The 24,223-nt window shown below is 35.9% G+C and overlaps 1 protein-coding gene across 2 annotated transcripts in view; it reads right to left on the bottom strand.

Annotated features, from left to right (window-relative positions):
- Positions 1-976: 976 nt before the first annotated feature.
- LOC131030603 (uncharacterized) overlaps positions 977-24,223 on the bottom strand; it is a 139,661-nt gene continuing 116,414 nt past the window's right edge. The window contains exons 6-9 of one of the 2 annotated variants that reach the window (XR_009102925.1): positions 10,374-10,433; positions 10,203-10,289; positions 9,611-9,978; positions 977-1,297 (exon numbers count right to left, since the gene is read on the bottom strand). Coding sequence is in view for 1 of the 2 variants with exons in the window: in XM_057961473.2 (XP_057817456.1) it covers positions 9,673-9,978; positions 10,203-10,289; positions 10,374-10,433 (453 nt within the window). In the remaining variant the exon portion in view is untranslated. Of the gene's footprint in view, positions 1,298-9,399; positions 9,979-10,202; positions 10,290-10,373; positions 10,434-24,223 lie in introns of those variants that run through there. The other variant, XM_057961473.2, reaches the window with a different exon arrangement.

The following is a 24,223-nucleotide window of genomic DNA, read 5'->3' on the forward strand; positions in this document are numbered from 1 at the left end:
GTATGGAAAATGAAAAAAATTATTAAATTTAAAATTTATAAAATCTTTAGAAAAATGACAATTTTATTGACAATAGTTTCACAAATATAATGAATTTATTATTGCAGATAATCATAATGGCTTAAGGAAGAAAAAATCATTTACCTATTATAGAGATGGTGTGATTTGACTAGAAAAAGCTTCTACTTTTTATTTTTAGTAGAATGACAAGATATTTATTAAGTTAAAGAAAACTTATGATAAGTGAAGCTGAGTTTTAGAAATAAAACAATTATATTTGTCATGTACCTGTAATTTTTAAATATATTGTTTGTTCAATATAATTCACAAACCCAATCACCATTGAGAGAATGTATAAAATCTTCTTTTATAGTCATTTCAAAAAAAAAAAAAAAAATTCATAGATTTGATCTATTTCAATCTAGATAAATGCAGAATTGAAAATAACTCTTCATGAAGTAGAAATGAGGGTTAGTCACAATTAAAAATAAGTTGGAAAAGTTGTCAGTAGTAAATTACCCAAAGCAATAGGCAAAACAAATTTTCACCCAAATTCAATAATTGATCCTTTGTTATCTAGGCAACTTGTTGTCACAGAAATAAATAAGAACAAGTAGGCTTCAACTAATATAATTAGAATCTTGATTGTTGTATTAATGACCCTATTATTTCTAGAAATAGAATCTCATTCAAACTGGGTAATGAATGCAATTGATGAGTTTCATCTACCAAATTAAAAAATTGTTACAAAGAATGAAGAAGCTAATAAATTTATGTAAGAAGCAACATAAAATAAACCAAATTTCATACATGATTATTCAATTTAATAACCGGATACCAATTCTTCTTTTGCTTCTAGTAAATCAAAGGGCAATCCATCCTCAAAAACCCTATAGGTTGAGGAAAAAAAGAATCCATCCTAAAAAACCATATCTACATTGTGCTTAAACTATATCAATTGTATTTGAATTGTTGGATAATTATAATTCATAGGAACATCACAATTTTCATTTCTATTCCAAAATCGTACATAAAATTTTAGAAAAATTCATTTCATATGGTTTCTCAATGGTCATTAAGAAAAAAATAACACAACGAAAATGCAACAAAATATTAATAAATTGAACCAATTAGATACCATTTGTTACAAATAATAAGAGCTTTTGAGCCTATCTCAACCTTTGCTATTTTTTGTGGGAGAAAGAAAATTGTGTAAGGGATTACTTCATTCTAGATAGCCATTTTGCATCAGGTAACCATAAATGAAGTGGGAATTGTGCAAATTTGGCTATTGGACCTGAAAATAAGAGAAAAGCACATTAAGTAACAAATAATGAACCAACCCCATCAAGGGCAATCAATTCATTTAATTTTTGAGACAAATTTTGAATTCAAAAATACTTGTTACCCAATAAAAACCTAGATTTCCTTATAAGAGTCCAAAATTCCCCACACCGTTAATTATAAATGTTTTTTAACAAAGCATTAGCCACATTGGATTGCATAATCCAAATACCTATCAATAAATATGAACACACTCCTAGTAATTCCCAAAAAGATAACTAATCTTTTGTTTGTTCTCACAACAATATGAACAAAATCTTTATGTTTTTTCAATTTGCATTGTTTCCTCAATGGATCGAAGACCATTCACTACCAATAACGAGGTACTTTTCATCCCACATCAAAGTGATTGGATTTGCATCAATTGAAATCGTAAATTTTATCCCCGATAAGAGTAGATGTTAGATTTATACTTTTTAACAAAAGGAAAATTCTTGTTATAAAAATTTCTTGGTCCATTTCAACTAATGATCCAAACGAGTCACATATACACCCTAGCACATACTCCTTTATGTTAAGGACATTCTCAAAGACCAAGAGATTTTGTTTTATTTTATATTGGTTGTCTTACATTTTTAATAAATTGTTGAACAATCAAGACTTTGATATATATTTAAAATTGAATGGATCAAATTGATCCTAACCAACTATATAAAGTGTATCACTATATTTTTCAATCTAAAATAATGTAACAACAATGGAATTAGTAGAATTTGTAGATGGCACAGTAGGTATTCCCTAAAATTTAGAATCAGATAATGTTGGAGTTGTATTAAAGGGTGTTGGCTTGATGATACAAGACGGCAATTTAGGTCGAGTTGTAAATGTGATAGTTCAACCCATTGATGGTAAGGGTAAGATTTCATCTTCTAAATTTCAATTAATCGAATCTATCTCCCGAAGCATAATTTCAAGACAATTTATATGTGAACCTCTTCAAATAGATTTTATTGATACCGATTCTATGATCCCTAAAAGCATAGATGAACTACTCGTCGAGTAGTTAAAAACTTGTGAGTAGTTTTGTCTGGTAAGTAAATACGACTTTTACTCACCAGAGCAAAAACTCGGCGAGTAGTTTTGCCTAGTGAGTGAATACGACTTTTACTCGCCAGGCAAAACTTGCCGAGTTTTTGTTAAAAACTCGTCCGCCCGTGTACAAAAGCAAAAAATGGCCAAAAGTTGTTTTATTTCATCATTTTATGTTTGGTTTTCTCCTGAGAAGAGCGAAAACACACTCCAACACACTTGCAAACTGATTTCCACCTAATCTTGCCAATTCCAAGTAGATTTGAGGTGGTTTTTGAAGGAAAATCAGATTCCTATATAGGTTTTCTAATTTTTCTCTATACTTATTTTAAACATTTTATTTATTTTTTGTTGCATCTAGATTAATAGAAAATCATTCCTAAGTAGTCCAAAATATTTTTGAGTCATTGAAACGAGATTTAACACTATTTTTGACAAGTTTTGTTGAATTTTTCACTATTTTTTTTAAGAATCTCTAGTTTTTCAAAAAAAAAAAAAACCCAATATTTTTTTGTTTTTTAAATTTTGAATGATGCCTAAAATTATTTAAACTAATTTAGATAGTTTGTTAAATTGTTAAACTAAAATATTAACTTTGTCTTTCACTTTGTGTGTGTAGGTTAACAGTTAACCATTAATCGAGTATGGAAAATTGAAGGTATAATTGGCCACTAGAACCATGCCCATCTGGATACATAGGCACCCGTCCTAAGGGTGCTAAAGATAGGGCTTGGAGGTATGCCTATGAAGGACCAGACCCTGGGTTGGTGATTTGCATTAAATGTGAAAAAAGTAATTCATGGAGGCATAAAGCATCTCAAATACCACCTTGCAGGCATCGAGAAGCATGATGTTAGAGTATGTCATGGAGCGACCGAAGAAATAAAAAGAGGCATTAATGTCTTACTTTCAACTGGGGAAGAGAAGAAATTGCAAAGGGAGAGAGCAAAACTAGCCATGAGAGCGGCCATAGCTGAATCTCAAGGTGCTTCAATTGACATTGAAGAAGAAGAAGAAAAAGCACTTCAGGGCATAGTTGGCTCTCGTCATGGCCCACGTATCAGCAAACCCAACACCACCTCGACCATCACTTTTGCTTCCTCTAGTAGAGTACCTGCTATATCACCATCAGAGACAGTCTATAGGTAGTTATTTTGTGCCCAGGAACACACCTAGAGCACAACCATCATTAGAGTCCACTAGATGGGATAGGGAGGTACATGAGAAAACAGACATTGCATGTGCTTAATTTTTATACTTCAACAACATCCCATTCAATGTGGTAGGCAGTCCTTATTGGCTAAATTTGGTGACCACAATGATAGTTGTAGGAAAAGGGTACAAGGCCCCTTCTCGCAGGGATTTGGGTGGGAGGTTAGTAAATAGTCCACTTGATTTCATTTTTTAATTTTTTTTCTTGTTTGTTAAATCAAAATTGTGTACTAAGACCTAATTTCACTTTGTTCTTGTAGGTAACTCACAAATGTGGTTGATAGGGCAAAAGAAGTGGTGGAGGACCAAAGAAATGAATGGAGAAAATGGCTAAATTTGGTGACCGCAATGACAGTTGTAGGAAAAAGGTACAAGGCACCTTCTCGCAAGTATTTGGGTGGGAGGTTAGTAAATAGTCTACTTGATTTCATTTTTTAATTTTTTTTCTTGTTTGTTAAATCAAAATTGTGTACTAAGACCTAATTTCACTTTGTTCTTGTAGGTAACTCACAAATGCAGTTGATAAGGCAAAAGAAGTGGTGGAGGACCAAAGAAATGAATGGAGAAAATATGTCTGCACCATTATTTCCGATGGGTGGACAGATGGCAAAAATCGCACTATTAATAATAATTTGGTTGCTTGCAAGGACAATGTGGTGTTCTTGAAATCAGTTGATGCCTCCAATAAGATGAAAAATGTAGAAACATTAGCTGGAATGTTGGAGCACATTGTCATGGAGGTGGGAGTAGAGAATGTGGTGCAAATAATCACAGATAATGCAGCAACATATGTGGCAATAGGTAGAATCATTTTGAATTATCACCTTTAGCAATAACTTATTCTTTTGGAGTAATCTCACTTGTAGTAAGCTTTTCTTTTACAACAGGAGTATCTTGTACTTTCTTCTTGTTGTCTCTTTTAAGCAGCGTTTTTCCTTGCAGGTAGAATCCTCCAAGATAGGCACCCCAATATTTTTTAGACACCTTGTGCAGCACATGTCCTTGACCTTCTTTTGGAGGACACAGGAAAACTTGATTGGGTGACTCGAGTTGTGAAAGATGCAAGAAGGATCACGAAATACATTTGCAATCACCCTTGGGTTCTACATTTGATGAGAGCACACCCAAGGGAGAGATTTGGTGAGAGTCAATGTCACAAGGTTTGCAACAATTTTCTTGATGTTGCAAAGCATTCTTGTTGCATTGACTTCTTTGAAACAAATGTTTGTGAGTCAAACATGGCTAGACTCACCTTATTCAAAGAAGGTTGAAGGAAAGGGTATCACATGCATAGTCTTCGACAACCATTTTGCAGAAAAGGTTGCAGAGATTGTGAAGGTAACTTCAAAACTTCATTCATTAATCCTATTATAATTTGTATTTTTCAATTGTAAGTGTCAGAGCCCTTGGTTAGAGTTCTTCGCTTGGAAGATGGGGATAAAACCCCAATGGGTTATATTTATGAGGCCATGGACAGGGCCAAAGAGTCTATCAAAAATTACTACAAGGGGGATGGACTCAAATTTTATCCCATTCGGGAAATTATTAATAAGTGGAACAATCAGCTCCCCCAACACATTCATGCAGCGGGGTACTTCCTCAACCCTCGTTTTATGTTTGAGGGTTCTAACTCGGATCCTAATGGAGATGTCATGGAGGGCCTCACTACATGCATTCAAAGGATGATACCCGAGGTTGAAGTGATAAACCTTGTTGTGGCCGAACTCCAAAATTATGAGGAAGCAAGGGGTAAGCTATTCTCTTCAAAGCTGGTCTGGAGAAAAAGAACCACTCAATCCCCAGGTATAACATTTTCCATTTGGATTTTGGGGTCTAAAGTGATTGATAAATTGATAAATTATGTTTTCGCTTTTCTCTTTGCTTTCTAACTTTTCAATATTTTTTTATTTTGCAGATGTTTGGTGGCAAAGTTAGGGTGGAAATACCCCAAATCTCAAAAAAATTGCCCTCAAAATCTTATGTCAACCTTGTAGTTCATCCAATTGTGAGCGCAATTGGATCTTGTTTGAAGCCATCCACATGAAGAAGACGAGCAAGTTAGCGCAAAACCGCCTCAATGACATTGTCTTTGTACAATATAATCTTTGGTTGCACATAAGGTAGAGGAAGCACCAGCTGGTCTAATTGACTTGGATGATATAGATCCTTACAATGATTGGACATCACAGGAACAACCTCCATTGTTTACAGAGGATGACATCACTAATTTGGAGAGGCGGGCTATGGAGGGGGGGCGATTTGGTTTCACACTGGATGACATTGAGGAGGATGAGGAGTCATTGTCAGTGTCAGGAGCAAGTAGAGACATAGCTTCATCCAGGATAAAGGAAGAGCCATACCCTGAGCCAAACATATCGAGCGAGGAGGCACAGTCACACCCACAACAGACTTCTAAGACCGGACCCTCTAGTTCTACCTCTCCCCTAGTTTTTACTAGAGCTGGGAAGACGAAGATATAATTGTAATGATGTATTTACTTTTAGTTTTACAAAAACTATTTACTATTTTGCTTCCAGCCATCAACATTCCTCACGAGGATGTGATTTTGTACCCACTTTGCATTTAAATATATCTAGACTTAGCTTGTTTCTTTTGTGTTCTCATTTATGGACTCATTGGAGATTGCAAAAAAAATGCATTTCTAATTAAATTTAAGTGAGTTTTTAAATTGCCTAGTTTTTTGCCGACTATTGGCCGAGTTTTTCCCGAGTTTTTTTTTCAAGCCTTCGCAAGTTGTTGCTAATGGCGAGTAGTTCAACTATGCCTAAAATCTGTGGTAAGCGAGAATTGATTACACTAGCAACTATAAATCAACCTATTCAATCTCATACATAGATCATGAAGTAAATAAAGCGTCTACAAGCTGGAAAAAAGTTAAAAGCGAAGGAAAAGGTTTTAAGTTACAACCGAGTGATCATGATATGACTTGAGCTAGGAGTAAGAAGGATGAAATGTAGTATTGCATGTGTGATGATTCTATGTAGTCCCTTCTATAAGATAGGGTTTGAATGCGATCGGGTTAGAGCCCATTATAAGATTCTTACACATTTAATTAAAAAAAATTCATCACACTACCATACAATATTTAAACAGTTGCTCCTGTCACACTATCATACAACACGAACAGAATTTTTTACAATTTGATCTTATTGATGATTATAAATACAGTTAGTGGCTACCTCTTAATCTAATGCAAAAATAAAGAAATAAAGAATTATCAATTTGATATTCATTATGTCAATTATGGTTTTCGAAGCGCATGGACTGAATTAAAGAATTGATGTGGCAAAAATAAGATTTGCTGTAACTATCAATGTACTAACCTGATAGTTACAGGATTAATCCCATAAAGTTCATCCTCAGACATTTTAATGTTTGACTGAACCTTGATACTACAATTTTACGTTTCTAGGGTTTGAAATGGTCATGTTGACTTGCTACAACCAAAATTTGAATCATTCAGATTTAAAAGACTAATCTAGTGACACCATGTTTCGAATATGTGTGCTTTCTCCTGTCATTGTCATCGTGTTTGGTTTAGGGGAGGGAGATTCAGATGACCTCACCTGGCCTGAAGCTTCCCCTATCATTGCATATAAAAGATAGTACTGAGGGAATGAAGGAGATTTGCTGGTGCCTGACTAAAACGATGGAGAGCTGCTTTTAAAATATTATTCTAGAGCAATAAAAAATTTCAGCCAAATGTCACAACTTTTAGTTAACTGCTATTATAAGACCCTTTTTCTAAATTTGCAGTGAAAAGATATATATGCAAGCAAAAATATGCAAATATTTGAAGTGCAAGATGAATCTGAAATGCAATTTCAGAACCTTTCATGGAGTTACAGACATTTAAGATACGATCATTCGGCCCAGCACTCCTTCACTAATGATAGATACTGTTGCATCTTGCATCACTATCTTTTACTATGGGTGAGAACCCATAACAATCCCTTTTTATCCAGGTTGCATTGTTGTCAGACCACTCTATGCCATTATCAACCAGAACTTTGGCCTGAATAGCCAGATGACATGCAGGAGTTATTATATACACATACCCTTCTCGATGCTTAAATAGTTTAAAATTTAAGCCAAGATTTTCATCATGGAAGATTTAACAAGATCATCCATCATTAAAAATATTTAAGGAAAATTATATTAAAATTGATCCCTGAATGGAATATAATGCCTACAACTGTGGGCAATAATTATTGTTCTCCAAATTATGTCCTAGTTCACCTCCTGTTAAATGAAAAGATTACATTCTCACAATACAACATGACTAACACATCTTTGTTAGTCTTAAACGTTAGCAGCATCCACATGGAAAAAGCTATTCCCTTGGCTTCCTTCAGCTACAAAATCAAATCTGCAAACCCAATTTGTTTCATGTATGGGAGGTGATGTACCCTTAATCCCAGTTCAGGCATCATAAAGTATTAATCCCTCTATTCTGCACTCTTCTTGTTCTACACAGCATCAAACAATCTCAACGAACAATTTATCTAAATTGGTTCACATTTATACAGCCAATCTAACATCATATACTTTCAATCTAACTCTTCTAAAATTAAAAGTGATTCATTATATTATAATTTCCGTTTACCCCAATCTATGTCCAATCTAACTTTTTATCGTCAAACCAAGTTTGTTGTTTCTTTCTGCCAGTTTACATAAGTACAAAAAGTTGAGCTGACAGTTCAAAAGAACTGTTTCTGCCATTAGTCTATTAAAAACCCAAGATAACCAGAACGGCATTACTAAGACTGTAACCCAGTTCACTTCCTGTAACTGTAAGGATTAGTGTGCGTCTCCTAGTTCTCTTCTACCCCTTCTGATAGATGAGGCAACCATTCCATATCATGTGTTTCATTCCATGCACAAATAAAAAGTAAGCATGCTTGACCAGAAAAATAATATCAGTAATCAGGTTACACATTCATATCTGATAGATGAGGCAACCATTCCGTATCATGTGTTGCTGTAGGATGTGTGTGTCATTCCATGCACCAATAAAAAGTAAACATGTTTGACCAGATAAAAATAATTTCAGTAATCAGGTTACACATTCATATGAAGAAAGGGTTTTCAGCTTCCCATGCAGAAGATAATGAAGCCTATGAATATATTGGCCCGGTCACACACAATGTTCCCTAGATGTCCTTCCAGTGTCTTTCTTGCTTTGATGCAACGTTTAAGATTACTTTGAACAATAGCAATCAATTTAAAAGAGGTGTTTAGTGGTGCTACGGTTGAAGTGACCTAAGCAGTAGTTAAAATTCATTCAACAGTAAACTTCATATGGTCTTTTGAATAGTTTTTGCACCAAGACAAGGCATTCCATGCTTGTTTCATATTTTAGAATTTAGTTCCTTTCCACTTAGCGTAGTAGACCATTTTGTTAAAAATTAAAGGTGTCTCAGCTATAGTTAAACCCATTTCTGTGGTTTAACTTCACCTATTTCTTTAAAATTTTCAAGTACATTTCATATTCTAATTACATCCTTATTTCAGCATTGACATTTTGTCTAGGGAGCATTTTAACTGGACCTCTTTGGTTACACATACAACTAGCTTTATTTTTTCCTTCCCAGTACTTAACAACAAACATTACTGAAATGTTCTGACAGCTCTTGGGACCCACAAAACCATAAAAATTTAGAATACTATGTTATCGGCAGTAATAAATAGTATATGAAAATTAGCGAATTTATGTAGGATCTTGAACTCCCCCACCACATACTCTTTCACAGAAGTTGTATTGAACTCATTGTGCGTTCCAATATTTTTCCATTCAGTTTTCAAGCATAGCTATATTGCCTTGTATATGTAATATTATAAGCATCCCAGGGTTTTCAATTTTAGCCACCCGATAAGCTGTCATTTAATATCAAAAGGCAGATGAATATACAAACTCTCCATTTCATGGACAAACTACATTATTCATTTCTACTTTCTATTCATTTTGCCAAAAAAATACACAGAATATACAGAGATGACAAACCTTTTTGTTACACTTCCATAAAACTTGATTTCTACAATGTATACAATTTTTTTCCTGCAATATCAGTAGGATTTTGTATTTTTAGTCTCCAAAGGCTTTGAATCAGAGGGTACCATGACAACATCACCAGCAGCACTCTGACGATCTATAACAGGTATCCCTGCTGGTATTTCTTTCTTTACATTCTCTTCATTTGCTGGTTTCTCTGATTCCCGAGAACTACCAATCACTTTTTCAATTTCATCGAACTTTGTGGTTGCTAAAGGTGCTGTACCAACTGGACTAACAGGATTTACTGGTTCTATTGTCAACGAAGAGATTGAATCTCTCGATGCATACCATAAATTGCCACACTTCAAGCATTCCAACTGAAAACAGCACAAATCATCTCCAGAGTCAATATCCATGATGTTCAGCCTAATTATGTACAACCTCCCTGCAAATCTAAAACTAGACTGCACTTTCTGTTTTATTTACAATAAAACAACTAGTAAAGAGTAAGATACTTATTAGCTCAACAAAAAGAATGATCTGTCAATTTAATGAATTCAAATCTGATTTTACAAAATTTGTAGCAGAATATGTGTCAAACCTGATAACGATCTCCATATCCAACATGTATGATATCTCTAACACCAACCTTCTTCTCTGTGCAAATTGAACATCGAACATCTGTCATCTGTTACATAAAACTAGTCAGCCTGAGAAAAGTGTTATTTAAGAATAAAACCTTCAACGAAAATAGGTTAAAGTACAAACAAACCTGCATTGTTTGTAACTCCTGTGGTTCTTGAGCAGTTTTTTCCTCAGTTGTTAACCCATCCTGAAATCATTTCACATGTTTATTATACATCACAAGAAAGACTCAATTTAATTGATGAGCTTCTACCAATCCAAAATACAAACCTATATCTTTATTCATGTTAAACATATATATACATCTGATTTCCAGGTGTACAAGATATTTGGATAAATGATAAAAACTAATACTATATATAGACTTTTTTTTCAAGTTGGTTTGCGCAGTCTGTTCCTCAAATGAACTGACCTAATGGTTTACTAATAGTTCTTCAGCAGCATAGCTTTATGGTCATTCTCAACCTGAAGCTGGCAAATAAGTCAGAATTCAGCCACCACTCAAATAAGTCAGAATGAAGCTGGCAAATTGTATGCCAGTATTGGACCCTAGCATTAGCATACACATCGATTGGGTGATTGATTGGATCCCTTGTAGCCATTATATTCTACAAGTTGGGCATCCTTTTCCTGATATTTTTGTCATCATTCATAGGGTAGGCCAACACAATATTAATTCCATAGCTTTGATTCTTTTTTTAAATAATGGTGAAAGATATATTTCAATAGATAAATAGCATATACTCTAAACTGCTAATGATCATCCCACTTTCTCAAATGTAATAAACATAAAAAACATGTAATTAGACCTCAGGCCTCTCCAAATCTTGTCACTCCACACTCCAGATTACATTTTGTCCTCTTATGGGGTAAAAACTGACTGCATAACTACTTATGAAAATGCCTTTCTCTGCAAGAATCTAGGGAGCCCATAGTTGCCAGCAAACTCCATTATAAGAACATGGGCTACATACCTGTCTCCATAGTTTGCAAACTTGTACTCGGAGTACTCAGCAAGCCCAGAAATTTTGACTCGGCAAAAAACTCGGCAACTTAAAAAATACTAAAATTTCTTTAAAAAACAATTGTTTTGCAAAATTCAATTACAAAATATATCTAATGAGTCCAAAGAACATGAAGAAGTGATTTCTATTACATTTGATTCTTGAATACATATGGATTACAAAATCGCATCATCATGTGAAGCCAAATAGTGGATACAAATACAAAAGATTGGCCTACAAGATTTGACGGTGACCACCTCCATTAAATTTATTTTAAAGGTTTTCTTTTCTATTTAAATTAATAATATATTAGAAGTTTGTTTGTATTTTTATAGTATCTTAATATAATAATAGATGGTATAAAATGGATATTGATTGAGTTAATTGGGTATTTAAGTAAATCATTGAATGTTTACATATGTACCTTTTTGCAATTTCTCAAATGCATAATAAAAACGTTGCCAACATGGAGTTGTGCATTAGTCCCAAAACCCTACCATTATGAATACCTAGCAAGGCACTAACAATGGACATGCATTTTAACCTGTGTCGACACATTTCAACCTATTCTCGTCGTGTTTCAACATGCTATTGTATTTCAACCCGTCATTATAACATTTCAACCTGTTGAAATTTTTCCTTTCGGACTTGCTTGAAACCTTAGAGTTTCCATCCATAAACCAGCGAGTTTTTGTTTGCAACTTGGGTTTAGCGACTTGCAAGTTAAACTTATGTTTACTCATACGGTTTGAAAACATGTGACATGGTTTGTAACATATGTTTGTCTCCACACCATGATTTTTAGTAATTATATTTATATATGATATAGACATCTCCTTGTTCATTTACTTGTGTACCATGATTTGATTGACACCCGTCCTTGTACCAGTAACAATACCCATGTCCCCTGGTAAATATTATTAACCTTAGCATAGTAATGTAACCACCATGATATAATATCCTAGAAGTGTCCACATTAAAGAGCCAATTTTTAATTCTACAAAGACATGAAAATGTAAGATAAAATTAAGAATTATTTTTATTTAGATCCAATGCCAATGAAAGAGGAATATTGTGTCAGAATACAAGCGTTTCCTCACTATATCATATATATTAAAATGCAAATCTACAGAGCTTTTGGTGATAAGAAAAAATATGTTATATGTGATAGTGAGCATAAGTAAAAATGCATCCATATGGCCCATTACCACAGGGTGCAGCTCTGTGCTGTGATAGCAAGGAACTTAAGTACTTTACTTTGTATGAAATGTGCTTATCAGGTTATCAACCAAAGTTTAGGATGAACACAACAGGAAAACATCATGTAATGAAGACAAAAAAAACATCAAGAAAATATAAGCATATTGTTTCGCCCTTTTCTAATTCCAATGCTTAGCTTCAGAATTTATGGTGCCTCATATATAGGTACTCTGCAACAGAAAACTAATGGAGAATGCATTCAAATGCAATATTTATGCTTCTAAGATCATATGAATCTTGGATAGAGGAATGACATGGTACTGAAAATTTGCTATTAAGGCACCACAATCCAATAGGGTGCCTGAGAGCTTTGAAAATCTGAATAGCAAATACAGGCACATCGAAATATATTATACAATTTTCATCTATGTCTCTAAACTTCCAAGAATTCAATAATGTGAATAGAAAAAATTGTTATAGGTTCCAAAAAAGTTGGTTGAAAGCAAGAAAACCCAGGGTTACATCCCCAAGGGTTTTCTATGCATCCCTGTTTCCGGGACATCCTAGGAATGGCGGGACACCTCAGAGATGTCCCGAGCCGTCAACGAATCAAGCATAAAAAGCCCTCAACACATGGGGATGGTTGGGCTTTATGTTAGGCACGTCTGTAATGTCCTCCAGTCATCCCCAGCATAAAGCACAGTTGCCCAATGAAAAAGAACATTTAAACACTTAAAAAAATATTTTTCTAATTTCTTAGGTGGGCCCCCCATGGCACAGCTCACCCTAAAAGAGGAAAAAGGGCTTCATTTTATTTCATTCCATGTTTTATTTGTGAAAACTAAAAGAGTTGTAGCAGGGTTTGACAGAGCAGCTGCAAAAGAGATCAAATATAGGGCACCATCATTAGTGGGACTGCAATTTCTTCAAAGAGGTAAGTCATTTATCCTTTTATTCTATTTTTTCGAATTTTTTTCCAAGGCTTGAAGCAAGAAATGTCTATTTTTTTTTCCTTTCATTTTTCACTTCAAAGTTGCATTAAATCTCAAAAAAACAAGAGTAGCAGTGAGAATGATAGTAATGACAATGAAGTGGAAGAAATTTAAACAAATACAAGTGCAAGAGTTGAGAGTGGAAATGGACAGCAATCAAATCTATTTGAATGCCCTTCAAAAGTCTTGGAAAAATATACAAAAGGACCTTTTAACCACAAAAAATTAAAAAAACTCTTCTCCAACTTGTTACAGCTGTGGATACCAAAGAAAAAAATTCAGAGGGAGTAGTGTGTGGTTTGGTCACATTGCAAAAAAGAGTTTAGAGGCAGCTACACAAAAGTACAATCTCATTTTTTGGGCATTACAAGACATGGAGTTAAAGTCTGTCCAAAAATAAAACAGAATGGGAAGATACATGCTCACAGTTTGCACGTGGAGGCATAAATGAGGTCTCAAGGTGTGACAATGCCGATACATTCTTTTGCAAGTGGACAATCATCTATGCCTATGCCATCCACGGTTGGTAGTAGTGAAATTGGCACAAGAGGAAAGAGGAAGATTAGTGGTGGTGAGAGGCCAGGGACAGTTGAAGCTATGTTTAACGTGCAAGCACAGGATGCAACAGACTCTTTGATTGCCAAATTCTTTTATGCTCATGCCATCCCATTTCATGTGGCCAGCTCCTCTTATTTCAAACAAATGATTACAGATGTAGCCTCTATGGATCCCTCATTCATACCACTTGGAAATCATAAGCTACGCACAACCCTCCTAGACAAAGAGTATTCTAAGGTTAATTTGCTAATGGAATATATGAAGCAGACTTGGATCAGGACAGGTTGTTCTATTGTGATGAATGTCTGACTGATATTAGACATTGGCCACTCATAAATATCAGTCACATGCCTTGCTGACTCTTATTTTCTTAGAGTTGTGGATTGTTCGGGGAAGTGTAAGGATGCAGACTTCCAATTTAGCATTTTGAGAGATTGCATGTCATACCCCTAAATCAGATTGCAACCCCTATTAGTAGCAAGTCCAAGGAATAATAACAAAAAGGGCCGACTCAATATGAAGATAAGTAAAATCACACTAATTTGTATTAAGGCTGGCCCTAAGGAGGAGAAAATATTATAGAACAAACAAGACAAAATATAAACAAATATATAGGCATTCATGCCCAATCTGAATATCGAAAACTGAGTGATTAAATAAGGGGCCAACCAAGGTAACTAATCACCAACACTTAATTAATAAACAGCCCCAGGTGAAAAGTCACACCCCTTGGGAATTGAAGGATATAAAAGGACATGAAACCCAATTAGGATTGGGGCAGGCAGAATTAGAAATACAAATAAGAAATCTAAGCATAACAAGTATAAATTGAAATTCCGAGGTCTAGAAGAAGCAGACTGAGAATAGAATAAAGAATCAGAATTACATAGGAATCTACTAAAGGTAAAAACCAATAATTAAGGAGCAATCATCAAGCAAATGGATCGAAGATCGTTGGAAATCGATTCAATAAACATCAGGACTCACAAAAGCAGATCAAACAAGGCCAGAACTGATATAAGTGAATAGATTCAAGCATAAAGCCATTGTGCATTGCATCAGTGATTTGGTATGAAGTCTAAAGTATTTTATTGAATATTCCTATTTACATCTATAAATATTGATTTCTACGTATTTTATATTTCTACATATATACATGTATTTATCCCATAATAAATCAAATGTAAGTTGGAGGAAATAAGCTAGGGAAATGCAGTTTACTGGCTCCCCCGAACTAAGTACACCACCCCAAGGGATGGAACTGGTCATAGTTGGACCTTCCTGCCGCTTGTGGGACAAAAGACGAATTGCCATGGTTGAATGTTGCGTGCTCTCAGACTTAGTCAGGTTGGGCAATTTACTAGCGCCCTTTCGAGTTTTCCTACTGAACTAAACTATGACTGGTTATAGGATAGTTAGCTAGTTATAATGCTTATCACAATATAGTTGTTCACTAATCTATGTATTTGTTTATTATCTCCTAAGTTATTAATAATTAAATGAATTTACTTTAGTATGTCATTGTTAAAGGGTAAATTATATTATTGGAATTGTTAGTTTTGGGCACAAACAAGTTAATCCCTATTTGGGGACATTACATTGCATAGAGGTTTTCGGAGCCTAAAATGTTGTATAGGCGGTCACTGATTCAGCACATGTGCAAATTGCCTGGTATGATGGTGGAGGGTGCTTACAGGTACATCTTTAGGACACCATATCGTGTTCATGCATTGAGCAATGCATTAAAAGACATAGGGAAAATAGATTGGGCAAAGCAAGTGGTGGAAGAAGCAAGAGACATTCAAATGTTCATTTGCAACCACCACACATCGCTCTCTTCAAGACATTTTCAGAGGAGTTGCTTCATTTTGTCAGAGAGGATGCTTGAGGTGCATGAGCCTCTACAATTGATAATGGTGAATTCGGAGTGGAGTAGATGGCCTAATTCAAGCTCTATTGAAGGAAAAACCATCAAACAAAAGATCCTTGATGATGATTGGTGGTCCATTATGAGGTAAGACATTGCTGATTTTATTATTAAATTGCTGATTTTCATATTAAATTTCCGATTTTAATATTTTTATTTTATTTTTCATTGTTTCAACTTTCTAAGTTTCTAGCATGTCAATTAATTCTTTTGAACATTTTGCTTGCATTTGGCATATACGTTTGCTCTTTCATCTCACCATTTGTAGATGTCATTAGATATGTTGATATAGACTCTCTTAGTCTTGGAGAGATACATGAGACATTTGACAACATGCTTGGGAAGATAAAGCAAATAATTTTGGCTAAGGATCCTACTTTGGGATTATATGAGCAACATATTAAGCCCATTTTGATATGGCAGCCTTTGCTCAAAATCCCAAATGGTATGCATGAAGGGATGGAAGGTTGCCTCCATTTGATGATGAAGAGGTGAAAGAATTTTCAAAAGATGTATTCAAACAAAGAGTCTTCAATACTTTGCACACAATGGCTTGCCTTCACAAATATGTGGTCCAACATTCAATAGACAAAAGATGAGGTTGGATAGAGCTACATTAGCTCAGACTGATCCTATCAGATGGTGGCACAAGAAGGATGCACCATAGTTAAAGATCCTTGCCATTCACCTCGTTTCACAGGTTGCCAATAACTCTGCTGCAAAGAGGAATTGGTCCACCTATGGCTTTATCCACTCCATTGAGAGGAATAGACTTACCTCTAGACGAACAAAGAAGCTACTAGTCATGCGTAGTGATCTTCAACTTCAAGATCATCAGACTCCAAAGTATCAAATGACTTCAGCTTTACGATGGGGTGTTGATACCAAAGACATTGCCTAGGGTGATGAGGAGAAGGCACTAGAGGGATTGGTTGAGGTTCCATTGGATGAGGTGAACCCTAATAGTGGCAGTGATTCAAAGGAGGACTTTGACTTTGATGCAATGTTGAGAGATGTTGATTAGGGGCAGCAATGAACTTCCTTTTTTTGTATATTCATATTGTAATTGAAAGTGAAACTTGTAGCCTTTGGGCATTTTGTTGTAACTTGTATGTTATTTTTCAATATCACATGCCTATTGGCAATGAATTCTAAAAGCAATTTGAATTAAGGTTTGAGCTTCGCTAATTTGTTTGACTTTGACTCTCATCTGAACTCTCAATTTAACACAAATGTTATATATTAAGATTCTATAATGTATATATGCATCATTTATCCATGTTATCATAAGGATATTTAAATTTGCCTATATATTTAAATTTTCGCAATTTTTTATACAATCGTCCCATTTGCCATCCCCTAGCCATCCCCAAAAGTGACTCAAAAAATTACGAACTCAAAAAACATATCCCCCCATCCCCTATCATCCCTATCCTAGAAACTCGGTGTAACATAGGTTGAAAGTAAAAAATTGACAAAATTACCAGTAAAAGGATACAATGCTTCAAGAAGACCTAAATTTAAGGAGGGAAAACCACAACCCAGGAAAAGATGCTTCAGTATCATACTAAATTTTCAATATGGATTTACCATTAAAACTCAAAACTATATACTGGATGTTCTTAAAACCTGTTAACATGGAACCAAAATGACCTCTGTACAATGAAAACTGAAGTAAATTTTCATTATTTTGGGTTAGGAACAAAGTACCAAAGCTTGAATGTAATCCTGACAGGTAATACCTCAGATGGGATACCACAGCAAGCAGCTTTGGTTCTTCCATGTTGATTGTGATAGACTGAAATTCTTTCGCAGAGGGGGTTATCCTGACTAGAGGATTATATTGCTGCATTTTCAACATTTTTGCTTCCTCTTTCTGTAGTAGACCTTTACGAGTGCTGAATTCTTTAAGAAGCCTTCTGCTTCTCATATTATACATTGCTAAAACAAATTTATGATATGAAAATGGTTCCAAGCCACAATCGAAAGGTCAATTATTCTCCACTTACATTCAAAAAGCAGTTATTAGAGTACCTTCATTCCTTTTTTATCCATTGGTAGTCATAGATTGGACTGTACTCCCTATTCCCAGATCACAGGTCTGAAGCCTCATATTTCCCCAGTTCATGGGTCTGCAGCGTCATACTTCCCTATTTAGAGGGTGAATTTTTTTGTTACTATATATTTATTTAATGAGAGGGCTCTTATCGCTCAATTGGCCAAGAAAAAATTAACCGTCACCTAACAAATGCTCACACTATAGTAAAAAGTAGAGACTACAAAACCTTGAATTGAATTCAATAAAAGGTTCAGTAAACCAAACAAAGAGAAGTGCAAACAAAGCTACAATAAACACACCTCACTGAAATCTGCAATAAAAAGCCTGCAGTTTTCAACAAAAGCAATTCAATTGATCTAATCAACACATACACAAGATCACACAAAAATCTTGAAAAATAATCATTTCTTCAAAACTAACTACCAATTTCACTTACTCATGTTTTTTGCAATATTTTTTCAGATAAAGAAATAAAAAAACATACTCAAGTTCCTATGCTAATAATAGTTCATTTGCTATCTAAGCAAGTTCAAAATACAAAATTGTCTAAATACTTCATCTAATACAAGAAAAACATTAAATAGACCTCAACTAAATATATCATATTTTAGATAAACCTCCAGGATAACTTTCTTCCAATAATGACAAAGGATAAAATAGCCAGTCTGATAGTGAATTGCTCCTCTCAGTGATACTGATGCAGTTCTCTTGTTCTGACTGTGGCAGCAATCCTCAAAAGAAACTTAACCATTAACAAATCACCAAACGATCCTTGTGACTTAATCTGATACCTACTCAGATTGCACTTACAAACCCTATCTGCCTCTGGTGACATGCAATACTTGGGGAACTGAAACATTTAACCTCGACAAGTAGGTGGTATCTTTTGTAGTGTGTCAAATTATGAGGTTTTATCAGGAATAAACTGTGTAGATTTGAGACTGATTCATTGACCCATATTCATGAAATATAAATCAATGAATCTGACTCAAACTGCACAGTGATATATGGGTCAATGAGTCTGACTCAAATACTACGCAGCTGAATCCTGATAAAACATCACCCTGATGTTGTCAAATCTAGTAACTTGCACACCTAATCTTCATCAAATATGACCCGTGGAAATCACTCTTAGCTTGACAAAAGCTGATTAAAATCCTAATCATTGGTGGCAAATCTTGGACTCAATGTTCTGGAAACCCTAACGTACAATCACCTCCACATGATCCCCTCTGACGAAAGTCCATCAACATAGAGCACCTTAAATGAAGAGTGAAGCAAAAGATAAGGCTCTCTGTAATGACTAAAAGTCTGTGATAACTGTTGTAGACACTGGCTGTGAATGCTTGAAAATTGTAAAAAGATATTGTAAAAACCGAAAAACCTGCTGTAGATACTTTCAATGAAGCCCAAGTGCTCAAAAGGTGCTTAAATACCTGCAATAAAGTCACTGAAAATCCTGCTGAAAGTGCTGAAAACTCAGTAAGAAACATTGCTAACCCTTGGAAACCACTGAAAATCTGTTGAAGATATTTGTGATGATGGCCAAATAAAGGCATGTTGGTACTGCTGTAATGTCCTCTTTCTAGGCAACAAGAGATGAGCAAAGGGTTGACCTATCATTCGAGTTCCCGTAGGTCAACCAAAAGGTTAGGGTACTGTTGATGTGTATTTTGTACACGACCAAACACAGAATAAAATACCTAAAGGTACCTTATCCTCTCTTGAATAAAGCTCCCGAATGCTGAAGATATCGCAGAAGGATCAATCGGAGAAGCTTCAAGGTTCCTGTTATGTAGGATCTCTACTCGTGGATAAGCTCTTTGTGGTATGATGTGATTTTGCTGGAATCACAAGGGGACTTACACTTGACAACCTAAACATCTGATTTGCTGGAATCACAGGATTTCACTAGCCTAGACTTTTTTGAAAAAAGGGAAAAAAGGATGAAGGCGAGGGAAAGATCTAATTCTGACACTAAGAATGTAGGAACAATGAATGACCTTTGATGAAATTCTAACTAAGTCTTGTCTTGACATCCCAAGACCATCTCCACAAGGTTAGTGCGATCTTTGGAGGAAAGTTTTTATGATGTTCAGATCATCGCTATAAGCATAGACACCATCAGGTTGATGCATATCAGTGAAGAAGCGACAATTGAAGTTAAGCTTAAGCTGAATGATTTCAGTTGACTACACAAGGCAAGTCTGCAATCAACAAACTGCTAGTAGTATGGATATACAAATTTCACCATCAATCAAACACATTTCTTCCACTCATCTAATAACATGAAATCAAATCTGAGAAGTATAAAGACCATGCAAATTGTTGAATCGACCCATAGATTTCACCATTTCTTCAATGAAGTTTTACAAGTCTTTTACAACAACATTTTGGCAACAATCTTTGCCTTCTCTTGCTATTCTACTCTAATTGCTATTCTATCAACTGACTATTCACTATTAGCTAACTATTCACCTACTATCAACTATTGACTAACTATTCTCTATTAACTAACCATTGACTAACTATTAGCCTTTACAAATGAAGAGCCAGGGCTTATATAGTGCCCTCAATACAATTCGATGGCTCAGATCAACTTGAGATCAATGGTCGAGATTTTACAATGAAAACCCTAATTAGGGTTTGTTACAACAAACTCAATTTTGGCCAATGAAATAATTGCATTATTTGGACACATGTCTTCTCTGGAATATTCGACCAATGGATAACCGAGGTAGGTACATCGAAGTTTGTGCCATTTTTGAGGAGTCAGGTACATTGAATCCGGGCATGCTGAGGTGGACCAATCCGACTGGAGGAGTGATGACTGGGATGCCACCTTGTCTGACACTTGTAACATGTTAGATATTCAATTTGATGTTGCTAAGAAGCTAGCTTTAATTAACTCTTCGAAAACTGTCTGCTTCTTCAACGAACCCTTGCTTTAACTTCCTTTGTCTTCGATGTGCAGGATGGATGGTGTACCTTTCCTTCGAATGCTGGACTGGAAGAGGCCATTCCTGATGATGTTGGACCGGAGAAGGTCGTCCTTGTTGATGCCGCGCTGGAGAAGGTCGTCCTTGTTGATGTTGGACCGGAGAAGGTCGCCTTTTAACTGCAAGACAAACAAAAAGATGATTAAGGACACATAATAAATTCATTTCAACATAGCATTTTATACCTTAAATCATCAACAAGAAGACATCAAAATTAAGTTTGTTCAAGAGTCTTTCTAGGGACAGGCCCTATAAGAATTTCGCCCTGGACCCTTTGGAAGGGTCAGGAGCGAATTTTGCATTCCTGGCTCAAATTCTTCTCACCTTGTGATCATACTTGCTTAGATACATGCCAAAGGACGTCCTCATTCTCAACCAACACCAAGCTTGATGTAAATTTGGGGCAAAAATGGAGGTTTTAAGAATTTCGCTCTGGACCCTTTGGAAGGGTCAGGAGCGAAATTCAAGCTTTACGTCTTAATTTCTCATCTCCTTCACTTCAATTCATCCTACAAGGCAAAGAAACATCATTTCAACCTCAACTACGCCTTGGGACTCAAAGTCTTGACTTGACACAAGGAGAAAATAGGGATTTTGATGAATTTCGCTCTGGACCCTTTGGAAGGGTTAGGAGCGAAATTCCAATTTTAGCTCAAAATTCACATTTTTGAAGGTGAAACATCTTTCCAAGGCATTCCAAATAGCTTCTCTCACCCTAGTATAGGCCTGACTTAGCACAAAATTTGGAGAAAATGATGGTTTTAGTGTTTTTCGCTCTAGACCCTTTGGAAGGGTTAGGAGCGAATTTCTTGCTTGTAGTTCACTTCTTCATCATTTCAACTTCAATCCACCTCACAAGGCAAGGAAATACTTCTCTTCTTTCATCCAGCCTAAGTTTAACTTGATTTTGCAAGGCAAAATAGGTGATTGAAGGATTTTCGCCCTGGACCCTTTGGAAGGGTCAGGAGCGATTTTCCTCCTCTGGCCTAAAATCATCATTTTTGGAGACAACCATCAACTCAAGGGCAATCTCAAGGGCATCTTTTACCTCGGTCTAGGCATAGCCTAGCATAAATTTGAAAGGAATAGGTAGATTTTAGGATTTTCGCTCTGGACCCTTCGGAAGGGTCAGGAGCGAAAATCTTGTTTTAGGGCTATTTTGCCATCCTTTCAACTTCAAATTACCTCCAAGACTCTATACATCTTGCCTCACTCCTCTCCAGGGTATAAAAACCAAAATCTTGACTTGATTTGCAAGGAAAAATGGTGATCTTAAGAATTTCGCTCTGGACCCTTTGGAAGGGTCAGGAGCGAAAATCTCATTTGGCTTCAAAATTTGCATTCTTGGCAACCAAAATCCACTCTAAGGCAATCTAAATGACTTCTCTCACCCTTGTCCAAGTTTAACTTTGCTCAAATTTTGGAAGAAAAGATGGTTTTAAGGATTTTCGCTCTCGACCCTTTGGAAGGGTCAGGAGCGAAAATCACTTTTAGGTTCAATTCCTTCATCTTTCATGGTTTCTAGCAACTCAAAGTCACTCTTAGGGGTAACTTCTCCTTGATTTTACCTTATCCCACACTTGATCTAGCAAAAATTGATAGCAAAGAAAGGTTTTGAGAAAATTCGCTCTGGACCCTTTGGAAGGGTCAGGAGCGAAATTCTCATTCTTGACCAAAAATCATCATTTTTTCAACTTGAAACTTCTTTGCAAGGTAGAATTTCATCCTTCATTGCCCTAGGAACAAGGTTTCATAAGAAAGGTCAAAAAGTAGGCTCATAAGGAATTTCGCTCTGGACCCTTTGGAAGGGTCAGGAGCGAAATTTCCTTTCCTGGCTAAAATCCCTTATTTTCATAACTTCCAAACACTCTCAAAGGCTAGATCATGTTCATTCTTCTTCTCATCATGCCTTGGACATCAAAATTTGGCCAAACAAGGAAAGAAATTCCTCTTAGAGAGATTTTCGCTCTGGACCCTTTGGAAGGGTCAGGAGCGAAAATCTTGACTTGGGCTAGATTCTTCATTTTTTCAATTCAAAACAACCTCAAGAGGCAAAGACAAGTTATTTCTCTTCCATTCATGCCATAAAAGACCAAGAACTTGACCTTCTTCAACGCAAAAATATGAGTTTTTAGGAATTTCGCTCTAGACCCTTTGGAAGGGTCAGGAGCGAAATTCACTTTTTGGCTAAAATCTTCATCTTTCAAAGTGTTTTCAAACATTTCAAAGGCAACAAGAATGTCCAACCTTCCTTCCAAGATACCCTGCAAATCAAAATTCAGTCAAACTTAGGAGGAAATGAGCTTCAAGAAGATTTTTGCTCTGGACCCTATGGAAGGGTCAGGAGCGAAAATCTCATTCCAGGCTAGATTGCTCACTTTTCAAACTTCAAACCACCTCATAAGGCAAAATTAGATCATTTTCCACATTAGGAACAAGGTTTCTAGTCCATTCAAGGCAACAAATAAGGTTTATGATGAATTTTGCTATAGACCTTTTGGAAGGGTCAGGAGCGAAATTCTCTTTTAGGCCAAAATCTTGTTCTTCAAAATCAATCAACTCCATCTCCAGGCAAAAACATATCAATTCATCCTCAAACATGCCCTAGAAACCAACACTTAGCCAAAATTGGGAAGGAAAAATGGGCTACAAAGATTTTCGCTCTGGACCCTTTGGAAGGGTCAGGAAAGGAAAATCATGTTTTGGGCTTGATCCTTGACTTTTCCAACTCTTACCCTCTTTGGGAGGCAAACAAAGATCCTTCCTCATGCATCTCCACCTTGGTCCTGACTTTGGCTAAAGAAAAAATGAGTGTTTTCAAGAATTTCGCTTTGGACCCTTTGGAAGGGTCGGGAGCGAAATTCTCATCCTTGACTAAAATCTTCACCTCATCCACCTTTACTCACCTCCTAAGGTTAGAACATTCACATACACCTCCACACATGCCTCAAAAACTAGGAATTTGGTCTTGACAAGTGATAAATTGAGGTGTATAAGGATTTTCGCTCTGGACCCTTTGGAAGGGTCAGGAGCGAAAATCACAATCTTGGCCAAAATCCCACCTTGGTTCACTCCATTCTCCATCAAACTTGATCAAATCAACTTCCTTCTTTCACTATCAAGACATTCCATCACCCAACTTGGTCTAGGCAAGGTCCAACTGGGTTTTCAAGGCCAAGGAAGGCAAGACAGGGAAGTTTCGCTGTGGACCCTTTGGAAGGGTCAGGAGCGAAATCCT

The sequence above is a fragment of the Cryptomeria japonica genome, chromosome 4 (genome assembly GCF_030272615.1).
Source record: "Cryptomeria japonica chromosome 4, Sugi_1.0, whole genome shotgun sequence".
NCBI classification, from domain to species: Eukaryota; Viridiplantae; Streptophyta; class Pinopsida; order Cupressales; family Cupressaceae; genus Cryptomeria; species Cryptomeria japonica.